At 40.9% G+C, this 17,760-nt stretch overlaps 1 protein-coding gene across 6 annotated transcripts in view; it reads left to right on the top strand.

Annotated features, from left to right (window-relative positions):
- SOX5 (SRY-box transcription factor 5) overlaps window positions 1-17,239 on the top strand; it is a 290,140-nt gene extending 272,901 nt beyond the window's left edge. For all 6 annotated transcript variants that reach the window (XM_058852941.1, XM_058852940.1, XM_058852939.1 and 3 more), the window contains 4 exons: window positions 1,051-1,159; window positions 2,025-2,198; window positions 8,385-8,601; window positions 11,817-17,239. In XM_058852941.1, coding sequence (XP_058708924.1) covers window positions 1,051-1,159; window positions 2,025-2,198; window positions 8,385-8,601; window positions 11,817-12,120 — 804 coding nt within the window. In that variant the 3' untranslated portion in view covers window positions 12,121-17,239. The remainder of the gene's footprint in view (window positions 1-1,050; window positions 1,160-2,024; window positions 2,199-8,384; window positions 8,602-11,816) is intronic.
- Window positions 17,240-17,760: the final 521 nt, after the last annotated feature.

The raw sequence follows: 17,760 nt of genomic DNA, 5'->3' as shown, positions 1-17,760 counted from the left end.
CTTTCAGGAAGAAGCTCAAAAGAATTTTTTCAGCTGGAGCCGCTTCATTATCATGCCATATCATGTCATTTTCTTAGCTTTGCAAAAGGCACAGTGCCTGAGATTTTGAAATGTTAGTATTGCTTCCCTGAAAGATTTATTTTTAAACATATGATTAACATATGTCAGGAAGATAGAACGCTTATGAGCAAAAGTCATTGGGAAAACAAAAACAGTTGGAAAATGGAACACCTTTGCATTTGTAAAGTCAAACAATTCAGGGGGAAGTGAGGTGTTTTGAAGAGAACATTGGAATTAATTGCCCTAGCACGTTGTTCTGGCAGTGTCTTCAGACACTGCTGCAGCCTGACAGATGAATTGGCAGCACACACCAGCCTGTTGCAATCCAGGGTTCACAGTTAGTTCTGACCAGATGAATGATAGACGGGGTGTTAGTGGGGCTGGACAAAACAGTCTGGACAGGAACACAAACTGCTGCCCAGGGATCATGCTTAATTCAGGCTGAACCTTTCCAAAGGCCTAAATAAGTTTGAACTGGTTTGTTTTTTTTTTTTTGCCCTATGAGCTGCTTCCTGAAATACTGAATTTCCTTTTGAAAAGGAAACAGAGCAAAGCCATCCATGTCTCTGCACCCTGACTGCAGGCTAGAAATAGAGTGAAACAATAAATGCATTGCAAAAGAGCATGCATCACCTAAACTTCCAGGCCAGTTTTGCAGTCCCAAAAACTTAAAGAGCTGGAAGTATTCTTCAAATAGTTCATATATTCTTCAGCCAGTTTTATCATGCCTGACTAAGCCAATCTTTTCAACCCTGTGGAGTTTGCTTATCACTAGCTAATAAGCAAGTTCTAAAGGCGACTTTATGATGGAGTCTGTAACCCTATCTCTTCCAGAAAAAGCATTATTACTTATTCTTCAATACATGGCTCAGTAAACTGTTGTGAATAGTTATCCAGCTTCCCTGTTAACCTCCTAAATAACATACAAACTTTGGAGTCACAATATTTAATTATTTTCCTGATCCAAACACTGTCATCTTGCCCATGTAGGACAAAACAACACTGGAGACCCTGACTCAGCAGCTGGCAGTAAAACAGAGTGAAGATGGGAAGTTCAGCCACGCAATGATGGATTTCAACATGAGTGGAGATTCTGATGGTCAGTACAAATGGCTTTTCCTTATTTCCAGGTTTGTGTGCATATCAGCAGGATCTGAGGGAGAATCCAAGTGCTTTGGGGGCCCATAAGGGATATGAGGCTGTTAGCAGTAAGTGGCTATGAAGGGATTCATTGTGGGATGTTTTAAGTCTGGAGATGATCTTTAGCCTTCCCTCTGTCCGCTGAATGTCTCGAGATGGGTCCAAAAATGTATTTCTGATGATAATAAAAGGGACTAAAGGCAGCAAATATATGTGGGCTAAGTGAGGTCACACAGGGAAGCTATGAAATGTAGACCCGATCCTCCATAAGTTCTGTGTGTTCTGCATCTGTGGGAGATTTATTGGTTTGATGAAGCAAGAATAGTGTTTATTTGTTACTCTGGTATTGCTTATATTGTAAGGAGATGTAAGCAGAAAAACAGGCAAGTACATAAATATTCATTTGCTAGTTAGAGAATTGCTTAAGAAATGCCCAGTATTCCCATCTATCACCCCCTTTCTGAAAAGGCAGAAGATAGGTGATATAATATGATCAGCATTCTCTGAAGAAGAAAGGAAGAAAACACGAAGTAAGCCTGCATTGATAAGTATATATTTGGTTTATGTAATTAAGCAGTAAAAGATGTCTTAGAAAAGCTGTTTAATACTTTTATTAAAAAATAATCAAAACTCCTTATCAGGTCTATACTGTGTGATACTGAATTAATAGAATAACTAAACCAGGCGATATGCAATATATTAACCATTAACCTGTTGTGAATACTGACTGACTGAATGTGCAGCACACCTGAGCTAGGTCACTGATGGCAGAGGAAGCTGCATACTGAAACACAAGCTGGAAATGTTCTCCTCTCTCTTTTTAGGAAGTGCAGGAGTTTCTGAGTCTCGGATTTACCGGGAATCCCGAGGCCGTGGTAGCAACGAGCCCCACATCAAGCGCCCGATGAATGCGTTCATGGTGTGGGCTAAGGACGAGCGGAGGAAGATCCTTCAAGCCTTCCCTGACATGCACAATTCCAACATCAGCAAGATACTAGGTAAGAATGACACAGCACCGCTCTTCCAGAGCAAAGCCTGGAAAGATTGACTGAGTTTAGCTGAGCACCTGACAGAACAAAATTGCTTCTTCCTCTCTCGCTCTTTAGTCACTGCACCCAGAACAGTGATAGGAGTTTCCCCTGTGCTGCCCAGCAGCATGTACTAACCACAACCTGAATTATTGTATCTTTGTAATTATTGAGATTGTGGCGGTGATTCTGCCATGCACAGAAGAGAGATGGAGTAGCCTGTAGTTCCTGGGTTTTCATTTTTAAATATGGGGGTTACATTTCTCCTTTTCCAGAGAGCAGTAAATTCACCAGACTGCCACAACTTCTCCTATAGGATGAACAGTGGCTTAGCCAGTTCATCTGTCAGTTCCCTCAGGTCCAGCAGATGCATCTCAGCAGGTCCCATGGATTTGTGCACCTTCAGATTCTTGTACCTGATCTTCTCCTACAGTGGGTGGTTCTTCATTCTTCCACATATTGAAAAGAATTCTAAAAAAACCCTAATTTCCATATTTTCTGCTCTTCACATCCCGATCAATATTTGTCATGAACATCATCTACTGAATCTCATGCCAAAGTCTTCCAACTTTTCACTATTTGATCAGATTCTCAGGACCGTGTTCTGTCCAAAGTTACTCCTCTGTGATGTGCTAGATGATACAGTGGGTGACTAATCAGGCTCACTGAGGCCAGTGAATTAGTTTTCAGCAGAAAAATAATACATCTGTGACCAAATTAGAGATACTGCATTTTTACCAATGAAAACAGGTACAGGACCTAAGGACCCCTCAGGCCAGTGGCTAAGCAGGGAACGTGTTTTAACCTGTGCTGCAGATCTCAGTGGTTTTTCAGGCTGCTCAAGAGATGCAGTGCAGTTATAATGGACTCTTAACCAGCTGCAGGGCTGGTAAATGTGCCAGGTTTAGACTGGTCAGAGATGTGAGGCTTACCTTGATTAGAGGGGTATTATGAAAAGTTAGCAGGGGGCAAGTGGAAATGAGATAAATTGGTTGGAGAAGCAAAATGTATTTCCATGGATGGCAGATGTGATGATATTAGCCCATGATTTAAAGGGTGGTATGAGATGATTAGATTAGTTATGGGAACAGGATTAGAAGGCTAAATTGTTTATGTTGATGGCAATATAACCTTTTACTGGTTAAAAGCGATTATACTGGTCAGAGGTGTATGATGTGATTAGCCGGGGGACAGGGCAGTAATAGTTTTGGTCTGTTTCTAAATTGAGAGTAGACCTGGTTAAACCTGTTTTTAAGTAATCAGCTTCAGAAATCTACCAGATCATTCTGAATGGCCCTTTTCATATAGAAAGTACAAAGAGAGCTTGATGTTTTCCCTCTTAACTGATTGTTTTGGATAACAACCTCCGACAACACGCTGTTAATTCATTCTGCTTAAAACAGGCGCTTGAGCTGGGCTGACATTTTACGCAGTCTCTGGGGATCCTGGTTGACATTTTAAAGGGCTTCTAAGCATTTTATAATACCTTAAAATCTGGTTTTAATAAGCCATTCTGCTGAAATTGTTAACATAAGGAATCACCTTTTACTATTTGGCGCTAGATCAGGGAGATATGGAGACATCTTTTTCTGATTAGATATACAGTAGTTGGAGTAAAATGTGCAAATTCATTACAGATCCTGTTGAGGTGACAGACAGTATAGCTGACTCCAAACTCTCTGTTTTGCTGCCAGATATGGGGAAAAGCAAGGTCTGAGACAGTGAAAGTGATGTTTCTATTTCTTTACAGCATCACATTTGATTTTTTTTTTTTCATTCTACGTGTGCAATAGAGAGGGATGTCCTGGCATCTTCCCTCTTGACAGAAACATTACAAAGTTCTTCCCTCAGCTGCAAAAGGCCAGTCTTTTGAAGTCAGCAGGGAGCTGTCTGTAACTGGCATAGGGTGACCAATTAGAAGCTCACAGTTCAGCCAGGTATTAGGTGTCCTTATTAGAAAGCCACAATTTTCCCTTCCCATTCTTCCAGCAGCACTGCTACACATTGAGATCACAGAGCTTGTTGTCACGCAGAGTAACTCAGAGTTCTCACCAATCGAGGGTCATTTCTGTAGTAAAATGAGAGGAGGTGCCCTTCCCAGCACCAGAATTCTCTAGGGATTATGTTTGACACTGTGGTATTATGTTTTGAGCATAAAAATTAGATACATGGATTTGTCACTAAATTCATCTGTGCATACGTTTGTCATCCATCTGTTCATTGCAACTTAAACTTGTGGATAATGGTTTTTTTAGTAAATTGTTAAAAAAGTGCTAAAATGTGAGTGCTGGACCCTATCAATTTAATAATGCATTGTTTATAGATTTCAGTAAATATTTTAATTAATTTCACTGAGAAATCTACGTAAAGATTTTAGGAAAAAATGAAGTCAATTACCAGCTTCAGAAATTCCCTGAGAATGTGTTTATGCAAACATATACACATACCTATACATTATACAAGTGTTTGTCTATGTGAGAATGTTTTCTAAACATAAAATCTGCCTGATTCAGGTACTCAGATTGAAAAACGTCAGTCTAATGGACTGAAAGTTAGAGAATATTGCAAACAGCTTGAAAATTCTTGTCAGAGAAGCTTGGCTTGAAGTCAGCAGTAAGCAGAGCTCTGAACATTGCACATGTGTGCCTGGAGCACAAGTGTCTGAGCATGGCTGAAGGCATCTCTCTTCTGCCCTGGACTCAAATATTTGCCCTCTCCAGATGTGTTCACAGTCACAGACAGCTCTGTGGGCACAGCTCTGACTGTCCTAGCTCACTTTAGGGGTAGGAGCTGTGTGTGGTGCTTTCAATTTGGTTGTTTTTTTTTTCCAAAGCACTTCAGCCAGCACATCAGGGAGAATTGTGCTAGAATCCTGCCCGTCTTTTTGCACGCATTCAGGGAGGGGAATGGGCTCTTGTTTCCATAGTCAAGGAGAAAAACTTGGCATACTTGACCCATTCAAAGCTTTCCAAGTCAGGTGGTGAGCAGGAAGCTCACTCAAGTCTGTAAATCTTCAAAAAAGAAAGGTTTCTCAAGTTTCTACAGTCACACCTTGTTTGAGCTGAGTTTGGTGCTCTGCATAGGTACCTGTGCCTGCCTGTGTGTGTTTATAGACACATAAAGCAATGACAAATAAAGCTATTAAAAGCATATTTTGTCCAAATAGAAGGCATTTTTAAAAAGTTTTAATATGTTGATTGATGGTACTCATTCATAGCTTACCCTGTGGGTGGAAATTCCAAGGTCAGAGTTACATATACTTCAGAATTTCAAAATTTCAGATGAAGACTGTTCAGAGAATTGATTTGATTATGTAATTTACTAAGAAAATAAGTGAAGATAATCATATGTAAAGAGCAATGGTTTATCATCAGAAAGTGTGCCCTTTTTTAAAATTCATTTTGACAGCATTGTTTGTTTAATTATGTATGATACTTCAAAACATACTAGTAAATTGTATTTAGTATATTTTGTAAAAACAGTAAAGTTGTAGTAAGAGGAGGTATTACTGCAGAAGTCAGCTATTAAAAATTTGCTAGGAAGAGAGGTGAAACTACCAGGATTTTTGTTGCATTTGAGTGTGGAGGCTCAGGAAGAAAAAACATAACAAATGACATTTATGTATAAATATTGTAAATATAAATTACTGTACTTAGACATAATATGCATGAAAATTTCACATTTTATGGCCCTGATCCTGCAAAGGCTTGTGTTGTTTGCCTGACTTTACCCACTACTTCTTGTCACATGAGGGGCTAGGAATCTGCCTGCCCATATCTGACTCTAGGTTTGCAGCAAGTGAAATGGCACAGGAGAAGAGAAAGTGTGCTGGAATAGAGCATTTTCATGGTAATTTTGCAAGACCTGACTTTACTGTTCTGTTCATCTGTCTGTTTCAAAATATGTGAGTCCCTACATTGCAGATCCCTTCACAGCATATAAAGCAAATGTCAAGATTTGTCTAAAGACCAAGGTTTTCAACTTTTCTATTCATAAAAATCCCTGATGCAGCATCAGGAAAAGGGGCTGGGGCTGTTTTCCTGGGCCATTAGGACTTCAGCAGTGATTAGACAACTCTAGATTTAGGCTAAATCTTAGGATTTTCTTTGCTGAAACACCAGTATGTCAGTGCCTACAGGCAGAATTTGAAAGCACACCCACATCTGGGCATCCTGCAGAGCTCATCTGCTTTACCCTGAATCCTTAACGTTGTTCAACACAGGCCCACTCTGTATTTCCATCTTACGCAGTATTAGTTGGCGTGCAGTGTTTTGACAGTCATGTGTTTATCACTGTGTCATTCATCCCCAGATCCAGGAGGTACTACATGTGGAAAGTCAGTGTCACTTTTCTAGCCACTCTCTTTGCCAGAAAAAGCTTGGGATAATTTCTCTGCAAGGAGACAAAGCTGCTGAGCAGGATTCTGGTGACAGGGGCGCTGCCCTGTGTGACACAGAGCCCTGCCACAGATCCCCAGGCACAGACATGACCTCTCTATGGCATGAGAAGTGACATGCAGGAGTTTCACTCCAAACCCCAAAAGCCATCCAGCCATGCATTTATGGTGCTGGCTCTAAGCTAATAACAATGTCTTTGAACTCTTTCCTGTTCCAGGACTAGCTGGGGGATCTGTGCATGCTGTATGTTGTAAACATCATGAAAAATGATGGGTTTGACTTCAAAGCAGTGTTTGCTAAGAAAGGCCTGCCCATTGCCCCTTTTCAAGGCAAAGACATCGTTGATTATGCATTGCTTATCTCTGGATGTGAGCTCAGGTGGTACCTGCTCTTCTCTCCAGAAGCCCAGACTGCAGCAGGGAATAAAGATTCAAAGAGTAATGGGGGAAATGGTGTCACTAATCAGAAGGGGCCTTTCTAGAGGGACTGAAACTGTTTACTTTCCTGGGGAAAGGATAACTGTGCTCTCTGTACCAGGAGTCTTGGGGTACAGTGGGATAAGACCAGCCTGAGTAATAGCATGAGCTAACCATAAAAAAGGAAGAACAAGAGGAAGTCAAGTATGACATATGATGTTATGAATCCGTTAAATTGAGAAACTATTTAAACATTTTTCCAGTGGGAAACTTGACTATTTTCCAATAAAGTTTTCTTTCTAGGCCACAGGTTTCACAGCTTGAACTATTCCTGTTATTTAAAATATATCTTACCCTGAAGCACTTCTATATTTAATGGAAAAATAAAATGGGGCAACTGATTCAAGAACTTTTACTTTCTGCTCCCATATTATATCCTTTAAGAAATACTAGTTTATAACTTTCAGCAGTCATTTGAAAACTATTTTGAAGCCTTTACTGTATCCCTATCTCAAATATCCAAGTTAACACAGGCAGAAAACAAGGCTGCTGGCAATGCAACTCCAGGGAGAAATGTGCCAGCACACCAGCACTTGATGACACAGTAAATTCTCCAAGTTGGGGCTGGCAGTGTTTCCCAGGACTTGGTCTTGGAGTTAAAGCCCCACTGACACATATGGGATAGTTTATAGCTTTTAGAGGCACTGCTTTAGGGTCTTTGAAGGCTCCTGTACCTGACTGCAGAGCGTTTACAGTCAGTTCCGATTGTGCTGCTCACCAACCTGGGAGCAGAGAGACCCGCTGTTTGTCAGGAATGATTAAGCTGTGGATGTGTGTATATCCAGATGTGATGCCTTGGTCCAGCTGTGGATCACAGGGACCAGACAGGAGCACATGGAGTGGAGCCTTCTCTGAACAGGAGGTGTAAACAGACACGTGGCCAAGGGAGAAAGTGTGGGGGCACAGCAGAGCAGACCCTGGGTGTCCATTCCTCCAAAATACACTGCCTTGTGATGATGGTTTTACTGCCCACCTGAAGGGCATAATAAGGTAGATAAATTTAAGTAAAATACTGAGTCAAAATTTCCAGTGCCATCTCTCTCTGCATCTTGGCCATACCCAGGAGGTTTATGAGTCAAATACAAACAAGACCAGAACCCTGTCTAGAAGCCCTGACAGATTCCCAGCCCAAAGCGAAATGGCCTTGGGTGCCTTGTTCTGGGTGACCTACTTGTTCTTCTGCCTTGCAGTGTTGGGGGATGAGTAGCATCTCAACTTTTTTATTTTTTTTCCTTTTTTTTATTTTTTTCTTTTTTTTTTTTTGTTGTTGTTGTTGGTGACAGGATCTCGCTGGAAAGCTATGACAAACCTAGAGAAGCAGCCATACTATGAGGAGCAGGCCCGGCTCAGCAAACAGCACCTGGAGAAGTACCCAGACTACAAATACAAGCCCAGGCCGAAGCGTACCTGCCTTGTAGATGGCAAAAAACTACGCATTGGCGAGTACAAGGCCATCATGCGCAACAGACGCCAGGAGATGAGGCAGTACTTTAATGTTGGGTATGGGACCTTTCAAAACTACTGCTCATTTCATCAAAAACAAGAAAATAAAAATCAGGGAGAATTCTTAATTGTAATTTATTGGCAAGAAGGTTGGATATTGCTAATGGAAAATGAGAGTTGTACTTGATAAGAAAGTGTTCCAGGAGGAAGTTAGGCAGTTTTAGGAATCTTTTTGTTGGCTCTGTTTTATGCTCGTGTGAACACCTCCGCCGACTCTCTCATTTCCACTCTGATCAGGAAAAAAGAGGCTTTAAGATCTTCTAATGACATGTAAGTCTTCTGGTAAAGCCTTATAGCTATTATGAGGCCTCAGAGTATCTGGATGAATCTGTGGTAGTGCCTCTTGATCAAAAAGCCAAAAATAAAAGTTTTCACTCAGTATGATCTGTGGCAGTTGGTCTGCAAAAGGACTGCTGAGCACACTGAACTTGAGCTGGAATATTGATGTGGCTCAGTTGATTCATATCAAACTGTGTTCATGTCATCTCTCCATTGTTCATTTGTCCTTCCAGGGAGCATCTTACAGTCCAGCAAGTTAAATGCTTTCTGTTGAGCAGAAATTTTAAGACCAGTTCTGATAAACAGCTAATAGATCACTTTGATATGATTACAATAAAATATGCCTAGAAGACTAGCATATATTTTCTTTCTGCAGATATTCCTTGCTGTTGGTTAGAGCAGATGAAAAAGAATCAGAAGTAATCAAATATCCACAATATTTCTGTATTCACTTGAGAAAATTAAAAGCTGCACCGTGATCCTAAAAAAAAAAAAGCAAAACCAGCAACAAGAGCGACCCTCTGAAATAATGGAATTTGTGTTCTGTTTCATCTTAATTTGGAATCCTTTTGGTATTAACTGGGTTGCACATCTCTTTAGTTAATGGCTAGAAGTAGCAATAAAGGAGAGAACATCTATCTAGTGACTGTTAAGTGTCATCAGACTGTGTTTTAAACAGCTACAGTGTGCATTGTTAGAATAAGCCGCTCAGCAGAGAAATTTGAGCTGCTTAACCCTGCGGTGCTGGCAGGTCCAGTGATCCCAGTGGTAAGCACTGAAACAAACACAGGGAAGTCAGCCAACATTTGGCTTGAAGAGATTAAAAAAAGAGGAGGGGGCCTTATGGAAAAAGAATAGGTGGCAACAGAGCCCCCAAAACACTGCTTATCTGGTTAACATGCATGCCTCGTCATGGGGAAAAAAAATTAACCTTGTAACATTCTGCCTACAGAAATTCAGCTTTCCAAACAAGGCTGACATTGAAATCAAGACATTTCTGGAGGTAATTTGCACTTGGGGCACCAGTGCACAAAACCTGGGGTGAAATCTTTATGGGAGCAGCTGGCAGAGTGGCTGCAGTGGGGCTGGTGTGGTGTCCCCAGCCACAGCACCACAGTTGCATTCCTGGTTTAAGGTCCCCATCTGTTGCATGCACCAGCAGAGGTCATCTAGGGCTAAACTCCTAAACACCAGCCCAGCTCCTGCCTGGGCACCACAGTGAGTGCTTGGTTTAGCAGGAGCTGTGGCTGTGCTGGAGACATCACAGTGGGAAGGACTGGGAATTTTTTTATGTTCCCCCTTTCCTCATCTTCAGTGGTAGCATGGCAAGTGTGGCCTGCTGAGAGCCCTAATACATTGCCATCTGAGGACTGCTGCAAGATCCTCTAGGCTGGACATTCCACAGAAGTGGAAAAATATTATTCTTAAATTATTTAATATTTGAAAAGCACTGTGAAAAGCACCGTTTAAGTGCAAAGTGTTTCCATTGTTAAATATTAAAACCAATTTAAGTGTGCTGAATCTTGTTGCAGAGATGCTGACTCCAGAAAACAAAAGCCTTCCTACTGAATTAAGAATAAAATGCAAATTAGATCTGCTCCCTACTTTAAGAGCTGCATCTTCAGCTGAGACAACTTGAGTTGTTTCAGAAACACGGAAATAAGAGCTCTGTGGAGGGAGGCCTTGCTCGGATGGCAGGCAGGAAGTATCTGAAAATGCAGCAAGCAATTCCAAACAAGTATAAAGCTGTTTGGCAGAGGAAAGTCTTTCAGGATCACTGTACTGTGTGAGGCTTACTGTGCAGCCAGGGCACAGGCAGACAGGGGAACAGGGAAGGGTTTCATTCTTAATTAAGAATGTTCATCTCAAGAGACTCTGCCCTGTCTCCTGTGGCAAGGCTTTTCAGTGCAGATGGACACACCACTGATGACATTACAATGTGCAGCATGTACTGAAGAGAATTACAGCAATGGAATTACTTCATGCAGGAAGGAAACAAAAGGAGCATGAATTTTAAACCTCTAGGCTTGTTGGGACTCTGAAGCTTCTCAGGGAAACAAACACTAGTATAACACAGCTAGTGTTCTTGATGCAAAGGGAATTTCTGTGGCCTGGAATAATTCTTCTTTCATTACTGCAGACAGGTTTCCAAGGCTTAGATGCTGTATAAAGGCATCCTGTAGAAGATTTTCTCAAATGCTCATGTTGTTTCCTTGCTTTTTATTTATTTTTAAGTAATGCCCATTTCTGTTTTAAGTCTGCCTTTTCCAATTTTATCCACCTTCCTTCAAAGAAGCTGCTTTTCACAAGGGCTGCTCCCAGTGGAAACTCACCTTCCAGTGGGAGACCTTTAGTGATCCATCCTATAAACTCATGTTGGCTCCAGAAAGCCAACCATTCCTTTCCCTAATAATGACCAGGTCCCTGAATTAATGTGGAGTAAGCATTGTCTCTGCTTTCTCCTCATCCACTGGCATTTTCCTGCGGCACCTCCCCATTTTTGTGCCATCTACCTAGACCTTGCTGCCTCTCTACTACTGACAATTTATGTCTAGTTATTGTGACTTTTATGTCCAGTCCTGATAGCAGGTTGGATTTTTTAAAAGGAAGATTTTCAAAATAATAAGCTGGTTTTAAGTTGAACCACAGTTGGCAAGAATGTTTATTTTTGGCTGATCCAGAAAAGAAGTTTCGCTGACAAGGAGGCAAGCTGAAGCTGTGTAGTTCAGCTAGAGATGTTCACATAGGCTGAATTTTCTTATCAGTGGAATTGATTTGGGTTTGATGTTCATTTGTGGAGCATCATTTGGTGAGTTTTGAATATTGATAGAAGAATTCCTCCGCATGCAGAGACAGAATGTGTGCTGTGGAGCTTGCCTTCCCTTTATTCCGTGCAGCATTCCAACAGCCTCTCCCTCTCTTCTTCCCGTCAGGCAACAAGCACAGATCCCCATTGCCAGCACGGGCGTGGTGTACCCCGGAGCCATCGCCATGGCAGGAATGCCTTCCCCACACCTGCCCTCGGAGCACTCCAGCGTGTCCAGCAGCCCGGAGCCCGGCATGCCCATCATCCAGAGCACTTACGGGATCAAGGGCGAGGAGCCGCACATCAAGGAGGAGATGCAGCCCGACGACGTCAACGGAGAGATCTACGATGAGTACGATGAGGAGGAGGACGACCCCGATGCAGACTATGGCAGTGACAGTGAAAACCACATTGCGGGGCAAGCCAACTGATTTGGGGTCCCAATGTCTCGTCACCTGCAGGACTTCAAGGAAAAAAAAGAAAAAAAATAAAATAAATAAAGCCCCATCTGGTTTATCCTTGCCAGTGGCCAAGCACATTAACTTTCTCATACACTGACTGTTACTTTAACTGTTAGTCTTAACTAGTTGGGACATCAGCTGACTAATAGACATCAGCCTGCATCAGAAATAAAAAGGCTCAGAAGAAAGGAAACAAAGACAACGACAACAACAACAGAATGATATAAGCTATGGGTAAAATAATGCCAGTAATTCAGCTGCTATACCCAAGCACTGAAGTCTTACCCGTTGACCTTTTATTATTATTATTATTTTTTTCAAATAAACTTTATGGCTGTTTGTTCTACAATGTTCTAGAAATTCTCACTCAGGTACACAGTGCCAACAAGTGGCTTGTGAATGTGTTTTGTTGTTTTGTGCTACAGTTTAAAGAGAAATAATTTTTTTTTTTTGGTAATGCACCTGACAGGAAAAAGAAAAGATAAAATTCCTTTTAACCCCCTCTGTCTCCTTCTCCTCCTCCTTCTCCTCTTCTTCCTCTTCCTCTTCCTCCTCCTTCACCCTGTCAAATCTGGGTCAGAAGTGTGTGTGTGTGCGTGCCTGTGCGCATGGCTGGCAAGGAAGGAAGTGGGGAGTCTTTCTGTTAACCCCAACAAGCATTTCCTTTCAAGAGAGGACTTCTCTTCATCAGTTGCACACCATACTGAGTCTTTGAGCAAGTGCCAAATTTGTACTAAAGCGCTGAACTAGTCCAATTTGCTTTTTTTAGGTTGGTCTCTTCTTGTTTTGCTTTACTTTGGCTTTTCATTTTCTTCTTGCTCTGTCTTAAGTTAGGACAGTGTTATATCTTAGACAATCCCTTGAAGAACCTGATATACCAGCAGCTGGTGAGATTAGACATATATTTTTGGTTTTGCTTTTGCTTTTTAAAGGAAACTGTAGGTGCTGTTCTCAGGTGAAAAAAAAGAGAGAGAGAGAGAGAGAGAGAGACATAAATTTAGAGAAAAAAATATTTTATGGTCTTGGATTTTCATGTGTGCGTGTTTATGGTACTAATAAGAATTATCTTGGACTATCGTGAGCAAAAAACATGTTCCAGAATGAAGTCCTGCACCCTCCAAATGACTTGGTCTCTAAGAAACCTTTACTTTTCGTTTACACTTCAAGTGGCAGCATAAAGAACACATGAAAGGCTTGTCCAGAATGTGGTTTGTTCTGCACAGGACACAGCAACTGGAAATGTTACCTCCTCAATGAGCATAATTAAGTTACCACCAGCTGGGTCCAGTTCTGATGAACTCGTACCTTCAGGGTGGTTGAGTACTGATTTCTGATTCAAAAGGCAAGTTTTTTTTTAACTGACTTTTTTTTTTTTCTCCTGTGCACTGGCAGAAATCCTTTTATCAGTGAGATGTTTGTGTAGGAAGGAAAGCTAATAGCTATGAAGAGATTTCCATATTCATAGTGGGGTTATAAGAACTCAAACCTTTGCAGTGCTGAATTTCCCTCCCTGCTGCCTCTCAAAACTGAAAAATTATTCTCCTGTGCTAAAATATTTTCAGTGTTGTTGTAGAGCACTTACATTGCTTGGGCAGTTTTGTCTTCCTTGGGCAACCACAACCAGATGAGGAAGCTGCTCTGTGCCCTGGAGAGGAAGGTCTTGGGATTGTGCTGAAGCAAAAACCTTCCTTGGAATTGTTCTTTTAACTGAGGATGCCAACTTCATGTTGCTTCCTAGAAAATCCCTACTCCCAGAGGGAGATGCATTGCTGTTGTTATCACCTCTAACTTGCAGAATTATCTCCATGCATCCTGTTGGCAGTGGGATCCCATCCCAAGCACTCAGCAGGACCCTGCTCACCACAATTTGGCAACACTGATTTAGCAAACAGTCCCTTAATCAGGAGAATTCAGCCCTCAGTGCCAGGTGCAGGAGAAACAGGACAGGTAGGAAGGGGGGAATGCCTTTCTTTGCCTCTCAAAATCCCACTTGAAGTGTAACTTAACCTCTGCAGACCTTGTGCAAAGCAAAAAGCAAATGCCATTGAAGACTTAGGACAATACTCCAGTGAGTGGTTTGGGCATGTGATAGTTTTACCCTGCTACATCTCTGTTCTTTTTCTTCTGTTTTCCCTGTTTTTATTTCCACCTCTGCTTTGAAAAATTCTTTTCTATTTTCTCTCTCTCAGAAGATTTGCTCTGAAATTATGCTTGGAGTAGCTGATCATATCCTCCATGACAGAGAGGGTTCTTTTTTGTTTGTATTTTATGACTGTGTTGGGTTTGGGTTTTTTTTTTTTTCAGTTGAACTGCCTCTTCTTGCTAGTGTTGAATGGTAATTATAATAATAATAATAATAATGGTCAGCTGTTCCCAGATTAGTAAATTATGTATAATTTATTTACACCCCCCCTTTTTTAACTTTATTTTATTCTGTTCTAATTTGGCAGTGCAGCAAATGAAGCTGTTAGGCTATTTAAAATGGATACCCCTCCCCACCTTACCTTTTTATATATATATAAATATATATATATACATATGAAAACAAATCGCTTCTTCTTCTGCTCACACCATTTCTCTTTCTTTTATTTTAATTTTGGCCCCAGCCATGTCAACTTCTGATGTTTATTATGATGGAGTGAATTAATGGGAGTGTTGTTTTCAATCTTAATTAACTTCTGCTCTCTCATCACTCATTTTAGTTATTTAATTACACCAGTCATCTAGAGCCAATTTTTTTTAAGCACTCTGTTTGGATAAGAAGGAAAAAAAATAGACAATTGTTTTTATATCATTATTATGTACAATGTGAAAACAGATATTTGCTCCTTTTTATTTTATTTTTTTTTTAACTTTTAAATTTGTTCCCTGTCTTTGTGAACAAATTACTTCTGACTCTTGTGGGTTCACCTCACATTTGCTGGATGCTTGATTTCCACCACGGTTTAGAGACTCTCTGGTTGAATTGTGTCACTTCTGGCTACCGGAATACTTTGTTTTAGCTCCAGGTAGGTGCCACTGTGGCAGGTGGGAGCAAGTCCTGGAGGCTTGGGCTGGGAAAGGCCGGTGGGAAGGGGGCCCTTGGACTTCAGTGGGACCAAGTTTGAGTGCTGAATTCTGCGGGAGCCGCTCCTGGAGGCAGCCTGGTGTCCGTGGGCACGGTGGGACAGTGCCCTTCTCCAACAACTCCGTGCTTTTCACACCACCTCACCCAGGGCTCAGCTGAAACAGCTGATTTCTTTCTGTACACATTCCCTTCGGAGAGACTGTGCCCCAGCCTGGCCTTCCCTTGGCCTTTGGAAATGGGTTGCTTTAGCAGACTGTCCACCTCCTCTACATTTGGGATGCTGAAGCTGTTGCAGAAATGTTAAAAAGAAAAAAAAAGAGGCCAAAAGATGAAAACATACATTTTTTAAAATTGGCTCTGGGGTTCCAAACCAGCAAAATACTTAATGCCCATGCTAATGTTTTCTTAGGTCCAAAGATGTGTACCCATATATCCATCAGCAGTAGAAGACCACATTTGAAAATAGGGTACTGCTTGTCCTGATTGAATTTTCTGGGGAAAATAAAGAAAAAACTAAACAACAACAACAACAACAAAGCAAAACATGCATTTATAAAAATTATCTTCTTGTCTCGTTTCTTTTTTTATTTCCTGGGTTCTGTGCCCTGGAGCATGTAGAAAAAACAGGTTAGAAGAGATTAGGATTTATTAACCTAAAAGCTCATTGAGGCCCTAATGCTGGGGTGGGGTGGACAGGCCACCTCCTCCTAAATGGGGGTAGCCACCATGCATCTTGTGATCTTGAGAAAAAACATCACCAGCAGTGGGGAAAAGGGGAAAAGGAAAGGAAAAAAAAACTGAAGGCACTTGCTTCTAAGCTCAATTAAATAACACAGAGTATATCCTTTTTTCCATTTATTCATGCCTTATATTAGTAAAATGGGATTTTTAAGTGCATTTAACATCTTTATCTAACCGTTCCGCTATATTAATCAGGCCCCCAGAAAAGAACACTAGCTGCTATTATAGCATTTAATTAGTTTTGTAACCAAATCCTCTTATTATGAATGCATATGGAAGAAACTCTTTCTTCGAAGACATTATTTCAAAGATTTGGTTACTGCAGTAGACTGTCTTTAATTAAATCATTTTTTAGAAAGTAAATTGTCTTTAACCTTTTTACAGCACATTTTCAGAGCTTTTTCTTTTTAATCCAAAGAGATGAGCTGTTATTGTCCCCGAAGAAGCCTCTGACATCACATTTGTAACATCAAAAATAATTATACTCCATGGAAATGTAGGTCTTCCTTAGTAAGAATTCATCTGCTGTAAAGAAAGGCAGCTGTGTGGTATCTCGGACATTTCAGGGCATGATGTGTGGGATAGGAAGTTTCTTTGTCTGACCACTTCTCGGTAGAACCATCCCTTCCATTTTGCAAATAACTGTGTAATTCACTAGATGTGGATTCAAGTGTATCCTCAATTCACAGGGCATGGGCTGTCTGTTTAGCTTGGTTTATATTTACATTTTTTCAACTTTATCTTAACTTCTCAGTTTCCCAGATTGAAGAACATGTCAAGTTCGTTTTTTCTACTGACTGATTTCTCTACTCCCCAGTGTTTTTTGTCACTGGTGTGCTGAAACAGTATTTATATAGCTCCATTGGCTCTAAAGCTCTTACTCCTCCTAACGTTTTGGATTTTACAAGTGAAATGAAAATAGAAAAGAAATAGAGACAATCAAATGCCTGGAGCTTAAAACAAAGTATGTGCAACCTACCATCTCACTTGAAATTTAATAAAAGAAATAATTATGTAAATATAACATAGAGTTATAGATTTATATTTTGTTCATAACACATAGTGTAATATAAGTTGTATATTTTCATGTTTTGGTTTTATGTTATCATTCATGCCACAATAAATAAAAAAAAACAGGACTTGATGTACTCTTTAAAAAAAATACAATGTGGATTGCCACCATCCTGGGGTTTTTGTTTTGGTTTTTGGGGTTTTGTTTCTTTTGCATTCCCCTTTTTCAGTATTACTGCCCTGCAAGGCACCAATAAAACAGCAAATGTGTTCTTTACCTATCCTGTGGTCCGTTTGCCACTTATTACAGCAAAGGGTGTGCTAGCAAACTCTACTGCCAAGAGAAAACAGCTGGGCTCAAGGGGCAGAAAGTGCAATTCAGATTCAATTTACCAGTCTGCTCCAAGATTCAAGGTTTGCATAAAATCACAGGACAAAAAGATCAGCCCATCTTTCAAATACCAGCATTAGAGCAGAAGGAGAAGATGGTCCCAGGACAATGTGGTACAGTGCAGTTTCCAGTTCATTGTCAGGACAATAAACAGCCAAATGCAGAGGTTTGGCCCATGGCCACCTTCCCGAGCTGTGTTCTCTTGCCACAGGCTCGTCTGCTCAGACACCAAAGCATGCTCAGGGAAATACCCAATTAGAAACACCAGTGACACAAAGCTATGAAAAAAATAGCTCTGCTCATAGTTAGTCAAAATGTCCCAACATGCTGCCTAAACAGTTCATGAAGTTTTGACAGCAGCATATGGCACGAAGTGGGATGAAATGAATTTGTACCTGTT

The sequence above is a fragment of the Poecile atricapillus genome, chromosome 18, assembly GCF_030490865.1.
Source record: "Poecile atricapillus isolate bPoeAtr1 chromosome 18, bPoeAtr1.hap1, whole genome shotgun sequence".
NCBI lineage: Eukaryota > Metazoa > Chordata > Aves > Passeriformes > Paridae > Poecile > Poecile atricapillus.
This window is presented reverse-complemented; position numbering and strand designations above follow the sequence as displayed.